The sequence below is a fragment of the Lolium rigidum genome, chromosome 6 (assembly GCF_022539505.1).
Source record: "Lolium rigidum isolate FL_2022 chromosome 6, APGP_CSIRO_Lrig_0.1, whole genome shotgun sequence".
In the NCBI taxonomy this organism is placed as follows: Eukaryota; Viridiplantae; Streptophyta; class Magnoliopsida; order Poales; family Poaceae; genus Lolium; species Lolium rigidum.
Window position 1 is genome coordinate 218,945,949 of NC_061513.1, and position 9,902 is coordinate 218,955,850.

The window sequence follows — 9,902 nt, forward strand, 5'->3', positions numbered from 1 at the left end:
ACAGGCAGATGAAAAGCACCAAACAGGCAGATGAAAAGCACCATACATATGGTCCATAGCAAATGTTCAACAGAGCAGCATCCTGACAGGATTAAGGGTTCAACAGTAGCCATACTAACGGAATTCAAAGCTAGGTTCTTAGGCACCAAGTGCACAGGTGTCCAGCATACCAGCACATCCCAGGTGTTCAGCTGGCCATCACTACAACTACATATCAGGCATCACAGCAGGCATCACAAAAAGTTGAAGAGCACGGCAGCACACGCGGAGGCGGGGCTGGCTCAGCAGAAGAACATCGAGCTCTTGACCTTCTCATGCAGGCGAGGCAGCTCCTGCACTGGAGCGCTGCCAGCAGAGGTATGGGTGCCACCCTGGCTCGACGAGGTCTCAGACATCTCATCGAACTTGATGAACTGTGCCACCTGAGCAGCAGCCAGATGAGCATAGCAGATCGGAGATACTGCAAAGGAGCCAAAGATTAATTAGATCAGTATTTGCACGAGTTGGAAGCAATAATGGATTTACCGATGCAGAATGGACACAGGTAACTTACCAACTGATATGGCTGTTGTGCTCCTCTGGTAGACATAGGAGAGGGAGTGGACAAGATCCTGCAGGTCATCTGCGGTGAAGTGAATCTCATCATGCAGGATGTGGTAGTGGGTTGGCCTTGTAGTCCCCTGGTCAGACAAACACGATATTACAAAGTCTATAAGAAACAAGATAAATGGGTACAAACTAGAAACCATCAGACAGGTTCACTATCAAAAACCATAAACAGAACACCACAGCTGAAACTGAACCAAGCAAATCAATAGGCAACAAGAGCTGAAGAGTCTGCTATATAGCTTCAACTTTTGGCATGAGATATTAAGAATGTTCTGCTAAAGATAAAAGTCCAGAAGGTTCAATCTTTTGGCATGAGATTTCTGGGAAACATTTGTTGTCAACACTGCACTAACTAGATGCCAATGAAACCTAAGATTTACAAAAACTGGCACAATCTTCTTTAAGTAAAAGTAGACTATCGATAAGCTAAATCAGTGATGGCTTCCAATTTGAATTTGTTCTATTATGTAAATAAATTGCAAATAAGGGTACTACATTTAAAGATGTATGAGCTATAAGTTCAAGAAGGCTGTAGACAGACTGCACTTCCTAGATGCCATGCCAATGGATCTAACAGGGTATATAACATGTCCTTACAAAATTTCATCATTTTCTTCTGATGAATTTGAAGTATACTATCAATCCTAGATGCCAAAGGATAGTTCAAATATGCCAGCAAGTACCACTAGATACATGTCTGTAGACAGACTGCATTTACTAGATGCCAATGGATCTAGCGGAGGATAAAGATTTTCTTAACTGGACAAGAAGCTAACATCGTGTACAGATATGATACTAAAAATGTCCTGCTAAAGAGATAAAGTACAGCAAGTTCAAACTTTTGGCATGGGATTTCTGGTACACAGCTTCAACTTCTATAGGTATGATATTAAGATGTCCTGCTGACAAGATGAAGTCCAACAAGTTAAATCTTTTCGCATGGTATTTCTGGTACACTACACTTACTAGATGCCAATGATCAAACGGAAGATTAACAAAAATGGAAACTATCCTTCTGTTGAAGTGAAAGTATACTATCGGTCAAGCTAAATGTGCTACAAGTCAGAATTAAGGTATCAGGTATCATTAAATACATGGCTGTAGACAGACTAGCAAATATATAGATTTGTTATATGGAGCTAAAGGTGGCCCATCTTTGTGTGTCCTTAGTACAACATGGCACAGATCACAAAACAGAACAGCACAGGAGAAAACATTGAACAGGCAAGCATGATGAACCAGAACCAGATGGAGAGATACTTACTATCATTCCAGCGTGAGCACACATGTAGAAGTCATAATTCCTTGGATGGCAGACTGCATTATCCACAACAGTGCCTGAAGATTTGCAACTTATTAAGAAACTAATTGATGCTCAAAACCAACTACGAAACTGAATAACAGTGATGAACTGTTACCAGGAGGGACGTTGTCAGGAGCTCCAGGCATGAAAAACTTTGTGTGGTGATTCTTCTGAGCAACAATCAGTGTGAATTTTGGGTTCCAAGTTTCATCCAAGAACTTGCATGCCTGTGTGAATTAGAATAACATTAGGTTAGCTGTGGAAGTGGACCAATTTTGAACCAAGAATCACTTGAATGCAAAAGTACTGATGTTGAACTGCACCTCGATTATCTGATCCAACTCAATGTTAAGAACCTGATTGAACTGGCTCTCACTAACACCATCCCTATATTAGAGATAGAGAGATCAACATCATGATAAATAGAACAGTTGCTCAAGAGTCTACTGAAGAGTGACTAACCGAAAGATAATAATCTGTTCGGGCTTTCTTTTTCCTGAGCTGGTGTAGAAGTCAACCAGGCACTCCCTGAAACAATTTCAGGTTCAAACAAGCAACAGGGAAAAAGAGGGTATTATTAATACCACTGAATATTTGTATAGAGGATGAACAGAACACTTTTTTTATCTTACTTAATGAGGCCATCATCCTCTTTGCCTTGTGGCTTAAACAATGAATCTATCATTTCTAGCTTGGGTGATTGAGAACGCACTGATGCCCTGTATTTTGAGACCAGAGGCCATTCACGGGAACTAACAACCTATACAGGAAAAAATGGAATCAAACAACAAATTACAATAATGCTACAATTTTTAGTTTCTTCAATATGAAAGCATAGTACAGTTCAGATGAGAGGAAATTTAGTAACATACTGCTGCAATTGACGGTATATCAGACTGTCCAGGGGAGCCATGGGACACATCCATTCCCAGGATAATAGTTGGCACCTTTGATACAAGAGGGATGGCAGGGCTTGTTTCAATTTGCAGCAAGGAATTCATGCCACCAAGCTGATTAGAAATAGAGTCAATACAAAGAAGACTCAGTAACTGCAACTCACGCTTCCAACAAGAACTAAGTGCAGGAGAAACAAACCTTTGCATTAATCTTCAACAGAACATTTGTCAGATATTGGTCATTGACCCTTGTTGGGGCCACACATTGAGTGACAATCCCAAACTCAGCAAGGCATTTTCTCTTCCATGGACCTGTTAGAGAAAAGAAATAGATTATACAGATGCTTTATTAAACTTGTTTGTACAGACACAGCAAGAACTTCTAGAGCCTACCATAAACGTCTGAGTTTTTCCTCTCTGCAAGAACGCACAATAGAAACCTAGGTGCTCCAGGCAGCTTTGTCTTCACTTGTTCAAACATATCATCAACCCTTCTTGGAGCAGGGGAGCGTCTCACTTGGCCATTCTCCTCAAACACAGCAAAAGGTTCATCTACTTTCTGGAAATTCAAAAGAACAAGTTAGTGCAAATGCATTTGGTGAGATGTGTAATTAGGTGCAATGAAAACCTACAACGCCCTTCGCGGCACCACACTTGATGAGGTCACGGACAAGATCTTTGCAGTTGCAGCGAGCTGAGAAGTTAACCACTGCCCATCTATCCACGTGGCAAGCTCTATTAAGCCTCTGGAATAGCAGAACTAGCAAAGTTATGGATGGGAACATGCAGTAAAGAGTAAATACAGACTATAGTCTAAGAAGGCTGACCTTGTTATTGAAATTCCAACGCCCATTTCTAGTGAAAATATCTTCACCGTTTCCAGCTTTGAGCTACATTACATGATTCCATCAGATCCAGAAGAGTCTCACAAGCACAAAAGGTGACTAGATAGAGTTCATGTAGTCAGTTATGACTGACCTTGGGGGGCTGCAGTACCCTTCCAGCCACTTGTGTAAAGCCTTGAGCTATAGAAATCCCACATGCGCTTAGCATGGGCTCTGTGTCATAGCTGCTGCGTTTTAGTACCTGCAAGTTGACATTTGGTTATAATTCATATAAGAAAACAAGCCTATAGCTATTGACCTAGAATGAATAAGACACTGACATCAGTTAAAACCGACATCCTTTCCAGTGGTTTCTGCCTAGACTTCTCGACAAGAGATGATCTTTGAAGGGTACTCAGAGACTTGGTATATCGTTGCAAGGGCACCAGTGAGCATAGCTGGTGAACACAGTCACATTCATCAGAGACAGCACAAATAAGGCACAGACAAGAAACTACAGATGAATATATAAGACTAGTCAGACCTCAATGGGAAAATAGGTTGGACGGTTTGGTTTCCCCACATTAATACATGGGAAATCACCAGAGTACCTCAAGTCAATCCCTCTGTTCTTCACAAAGTAATCATAGACAGATATTTCTATTGCTTCAGGGTCACCACTCCCACCATTCCTTTGCTTCAGGGAGAACCTAGAAAGGCATAAGAGTAACCACCTAGTTAGTCATCTATATAGAAGTGCTTCCAAACAATAGTGAAAACTGCACAGAACAATGAACATCTAATTGCTCAAAAGATAATCTACATCAGAAGATGCCATGTAACCAGTCCATGCAATCAATTAAGAAGCATCACTTAAAACAAATACCCATATGCTCACTCACATCTGTTCATGACAATTGCGGTCACTCAAGCCAACAATCTTGTACTCAGTGTTTGCTGGGCTTGTTTTTATCCTTAAATTCTTGAGTGCACGCTTGGCCTACAAAGTCAAGCATGGTACAGATATAGATAAATACAATACATGATCAACAAGTTTCATGAGCAAGTTGAAGAACAATTTTACCTTGCCCCAATCAATTCTGTTTGGGTGATCAACCTTCTGGTTGGCAAGTAAGAAATCAACAACAGGGCCAGGTTTCACAATCATTGTCGTGGAAACATCTGCACAAGCAAAAAAGTACTTGTAAATACTAAACAATCGCCTACTTCCAGATGTGATAACAAAGTAACTGGGTTAACAAGCATACCAATATTCAGAGATAGCCCACTCTGTGTGGCTCGAAAGCTGGAGTGAAATCCTCTACACCCCATCACACCCCCACCCAAGTCAACAAAGTTTGACGGATTGTTGTGAAAAAATGATTGTCGAACTAGCAGGCAACCCCTGCAAACACGAGTTAACCATGAATTAGATAGGGAGCAGCCATGCAAATTGGTAAATAGGCCTTCAAAAGTACACATGAAGAAACTTACTGCTTGGCAGAGTGCTGTCTCAAAATGATATCAATAACCCGAATTGCTTCCTGGGTGTGCTCTGATTCCTGACCTTTCAGTGCCATTGCAATGGCGCTCATAGGAATTTTAGCTGCAAAGGACAGCTCAACCTTAAAGGTTTTAGTTTGATATGGCCTCTTGACTCGTTTCCTGTCACTTCCAGGAGGACTCCCATTTCCTGGGCTTCCATTTGCAGCAGTCCTAAAAGCAAGAAAGTTACATGAGCAAGAAGATGTAGTAAAGACTGAATAAAATACTGGATCAGGACAAAGTAGTAGAAATGGAAATAGCAGAGAGAGAGAGAGACGATTACTTTCCACTTGAAATGTCTTCCAGAACAACAACAAACTCATTGTTAACTTGCGGAAGAGCACCAATGGTGAAAAGACTTTTTTCACCATCATAGGCGAAGTCTTTATGAGCAAGCTCAGACGCATAGGTCTGCTGGAGTTTGTCGATCACCTTCCTTCCAACGCCTTTCCCATCCACTGGGCGATCGTCTTCATACTTCAGATTCACCTGCACTCAATCAACAAACGTCAGTAACAACAGATGCTAACACAAGGAACTAGACAAACTTAGTGTAGACAAGGATAAAAGCTTTACATAATAATGATGGAAGAACTCATCAGTGGTCTTCAAGGAAACTTTAAAATGGTTTGTAACAAGGTTAATCGGGTTTCCTCTCTTGCCATAACCAGGACGAGCAATCAGGGCTCTCTTTGGCTTCGCCAATTTCTTTGCTTCCTCAGCTCTGATAGGCTCCACACTTGGCGGTAGGGGTGGTGGTGGTGGCAAGTCACCAGCCTCCTCAGCTCTGATAGGCTCCACACTTGGCGGTAGGGGTGGTGGTGGCGGCAAGTCATCTTGTGATTCCATCTGTACAGCACATCAGTCAATAAGCAACTACGAATCTCAGAAGAGTGGTATAGAAGTACATATTGTATTACCAAACATTTAAAGAATCGGTAAAAGGCATCCAAACTAGAGAGTAAGACAACAAAAAACAACCACTGTTTCACTCTGCTGAACTGAAATGTACAGATAACTTGCACACAGGAAACTACCATCTACATATAAATCCACAAACAGTACAGAGGGAAACAACAATGATTCACCAATGCACATCCATTACACCAAAGAAGCAGAAATTCCTCAAGTTGAGCACTTGGGATAGTATACAAACACCTCCAAAACCTTTTTTTCAGCATACTAGGAAGCCTCTTCTTTGACAGCTAATAGTTTACATGAAAGAACAAAAGTCACCCAAGCTGCCAAACTAGAATCCCTATGCCCAAGGCATTACATAGAAAAAATTCAACAAAATCTGCACCTCTAGTTTAAGCAGAAGTCGTTGGACAAAATGGGCACAACATGTAGTCATGAGGTGTTTGAAGGGAGTAACTACATATTTCATATCTTTCTATTCTTAATAGTTGATCCCATTTCTCTTCACATGCAGCCTATCCACCTCATCAAACATCCTTGACCAATCCTAACATGCCAAGTCATGCAAGCCTTACACCATCATTCACCATGTCATCCACCGGAAGTGTGATGTCCCATTATTTCCTTGTAATTCTCAGTTGTAACCGAAGGGTGAAAGGCTGAAATTAAGCAGTCAATCTACCATTATTTCTTTGCAATCAATCTACCTTAATGGCCCCTTACACCTTCCCACCACCATAGGCAGGTCCTGAATAATCAATATAACTTCTATTCTCACCACTATACGAAGGAAGTGTATAATCACCATTTATCTCCATTCCATATCCTTCTAAGATGAAGACTGGAAGTTTATCTCTGGCTATTTTGCGACATCATTTTTGCCACCACGGACTCCAAGCCTGGTAAGGATGCTTGAATTAAAGCCTGGTAAGTCTCGTGGGGATTTCTGTAGGCATGTTAGGGTACTCATATTTTTTTCATGGATGTTTCATGTTTGAGAACCATGGACTGACTGTTTCATTGATAAAGATAATACTGTATAACATTATCTGTTCCAGGGTTTCAATATGGCAACAAGCATGCAATATATACTTTTCTTACTAACTTCCAAAATTATTACCTTTGGAGATCCTTTATAAAATCTTAATCATTGTTGGATTTCTGTACTATTGCAGCTATTACAGTTCCATTTTCCTGTTGGACAGATGTGTGCTACCTAGGTAACCTTTAGCCTGCACGCAATTTAACATGTGTTTCCCTCACAAGGCTTTCTCACAAAAAAACCAATGTGTATTGGTGCCTCAAACAGAAGGCACATGCCATTTTTTTTTTTGCTTTTTTACAAGCATTTTTTAGTATTTGTGCTAGCTTGTGAAATCTGCACGAATTATTACTATGAATTAGCCTACCAGAAATTCTTCCATTGCAATGGACATAAATGCATTTATCAGGATCCAATTGTGTTCGATAATATTGCGTACTTATTCTTTGCCAGCATTATGGTGCAACAATACACTTTTCTGAATTTACTCATTTAAGTGTTGTGTCATAGATATATTTTTGTAAAACAAATTCCGCAGCAACGCGCGGGGTATCATCTAGTTAGATATGTAAGAAACAACACATTCGGTTGAGTGACTAGGTAAAACAAAAAAAATCAGGGGAAATCTTGGTGCCACACTGAACAAATTAAACACATAAGGGAAAAGAACATCTATCATCTCTCAGTCCTCAACAATATGAACAGCATGGGACAACTCATGTTAGCAAGTCCGACTCAGAGTACAAAATTAAAGCATCCTACTAAGATTACAGAAATGTAAGCAGTAGAACCATAAGAACAGAGTGTGCTTACCGATGGCAGCCGAACCTGGTCCAAACCTGCTAAGCAGCTGCACTAATCTGCACACAATGAATGGAAATAAGTCAGTTGAAGTGTTGAGTTAAGAGAATACAGGAAGAAGGGTGCACAAATAAGACTCGGTAAAATGATCAAATGCAGAGGAAAGGGCACGCAAAGAACGAACTAAAAAAAAAATCCAGCAGGTGGAAAATCAGAGGCCAAAAACATCTACAAAACCCCAAAAACCCCCTCTTTTCCTCGGAGGCAGCAGGTGGAAAATCAGAGGCCAAAAACATCTACAAAACCCCAAAAACCCCCTCTTTTCCTCGGAGGCAGCAGGTGGAAAATCAGAGGCCAAAAACATCTACAAAACCCCAAAAACCCCCTCTTTTCCTCGGAGGCAGCAGGTCAAAAATCAGAGGCCAAAAACATCTACAAACCCCCCAAAACCCCTCTTTTCCTCTGACAGTAATCCCCTAAAACCTCTTCTTTGATGGGGAAAAAGTGACCTTTGACACACAAATTGCAGAGTTCAAAACCTGTGTAGTGTACCCAGCAAAGATAGAACAGAAACGGAAAAAACAGCGTCTTTTTTCAGGCCTTAGAACCTACAAAACCCTCTCCAAAAGAAAACAGGTTTCTCCGTGAAACGAACCCTTAAAAACATGTTTTTTGAAGGAAAAAAACAGCCCTCTGACACAGAAACTGCAAAACTAAAAACCCTAGATAAATACGAGTAAAAACCCTACATAAATACGAGTAGTAATGGCACCCAGCAAATATTGAAGGAAAAGAAGAAAGTTAGTACTGCCACTTTTTCCCCAGCAGATGGGAAATCAAAGCCCACAAAACCTCTCGAATAAAAACCAGGAAAAAAACTGGTTTTCCCAGAAAAAAACCCTAAAACTTATTTCCCTGAAGAAAAGAAAACGGAGCCGTGACGCAGAAACCGCAGTACTAGTAGAAACCCTACGCATGGGCATGACGAACCAAGAAGGCTTGGAAAAAAACAGAATCCAGGAGGAAGAAGAAGAAGGAAGGGTGCAGAGAAGCAATATCTGAGAAGAGAGAAACGCATCCACCATGAATAGCAAGGCGGGGCAGCGAAATCACGCAAGAACGCGGGGCCAACAGAAGGAGGCCCCGAATCAGGCCTCCCGGGGAACATGCACACAAATGCATGACCTCCGCCGCAAAGAAACGGGGAAGGATCACAAGAAAAACGAAGGGAACAGAAAAGCGCGAGAAGGATGAAGGCGGAAACCCCATCCCATCCCGCTCACAAAAACGAACCCGCTAAATCCGTCGAACGCAGCGCCCCCCCAACGAAGAACCGCCGGGGGTCGCAAAGATCTACGAAAACCGCAAGAACTCTGGTATCTAATCAAATCTACAGAACCCTAGATTGATTACCGAGAAGGGAAGACGGGAAGCGAGGCGAGCTCAGTCGGGACAGGCGTTGGCGCTCCTCTGTTCCCCTTCCGGTCTCTCTCCTCCTCGAACACTTCCCTAGCCCCCCAGCCCCTGGACCGGACCCCTCTTGTAGCAGGGGAGAGGAAGGGCAGAAGGGTAAAATCCCAACGCAGCTTACCATATGTGCGCCGCTCGCATCGCGGCCGTCCGTTTGGTGGGACCGTCGATCTCAGCCGTACGCGTGGGACCAGCGGAGCTCGGGCGGAGCTGCGTCGGCGTGGGGCGCGTCCCGTGCTGCCTGGCCCCACCCCAACCCACTTCCTCGGGAGCTGCAGGGTCTAGCTCGGCATCGTCTGATCCGTTACCCTACGCCACGCTACTGACGTGTGGGACACTGGATTTACTGACCCTACTTGTCAGTGTGTTGAGTAAGGTTTCACGCAGCCGCGTCGTTTTCCCCCACGACCGTCCCAGGTAGGAGTATCCACGCCCACTACTCCGCTGATCCGCTCCCCGGTGTGGTAAAGAGGGCTGGCTGCTCCACTCCCCTC

General features: G+C 42.6%; 1 protein-coding gene across 1 annotated transcript; it reads right to left on the bottom strand.

Moving 5' to 3' along the window:
- Positions 1 to 25: 25 nt before the first annotated feature.
- Positions 26 to 9,447, bottom strand: LOC124659831 (protein argonaute 4A). The gene is made up of 23 exons (XM_047197635.1): positions 9,352 to 9,447; positions 7,951 to 7,997; positions 5,754 to 6,026; positions 5,461 to 5,666; positions 5,127 to 5,348; positions 4,901 to 5,037; positions 4,717 to 4,814; positions 4,535 to 4,632; positions 4,177 to 4,342; positions 3,974 to 4,090; positions 3,787 to 3,894; positions 3,636 to 3,698; positions 3,441 to 3,554; positions 3,202 to 3,367; positions 3,008 to 3,120; positions 2,785 to 2,922; positions 2,545 to 2,672; positions 2,375 to 2,440; positions 2,236 to 2,299; positions 2,028 to 2,139; positions 1,874 to 1,947; positions 554 to 680; positions 26 to 460 (listed from the first exon to the last, which is right to left on the bottom strand). The coding sequence occupies exons 3-23, from the start codon at positions 6,024 to 6,026 to the stop codon at positions 282 to 284; spliced, it is 2,769 nt and encodes a 922-aa protein (XP_047053591.1). The 5' UTR covers positions 7,951 to 7,997; positions 9,352 to 9,447; the 3' UTR covers positions 26 to 281.
- Between the last annotated feature and the right edge of the window lie 455 nt (positions 9,448 to 9,902).

What these genes read in the sequence shown, in the direction of transcription:
- LOC124659831 (XM_047197635.1), bottom strand. Translation starts at nt 6,026, where the DNA reads ATGGAATCACAAGATGACTTGCCGCCACCACCACCCCTACCGCCAAGT. An exon ending in ATATACCGTCAATTGCAGCA is followed by an intron (nt 2,673 to 2,784) that starts GTATGTTACTAA and finishes TTTCCTGTATAG; the next exon opens with GTTGTTAGTTCCCGTGAATG. An exon ending in GTGCTCACGCTGGAATGATA is followed by an intron (nt 681 to 1,873) that starts GTAAGTATCTCT and finishes TTGTCTGACCAG; the next exon opens with GGGACTACAAGGCCAACCCA.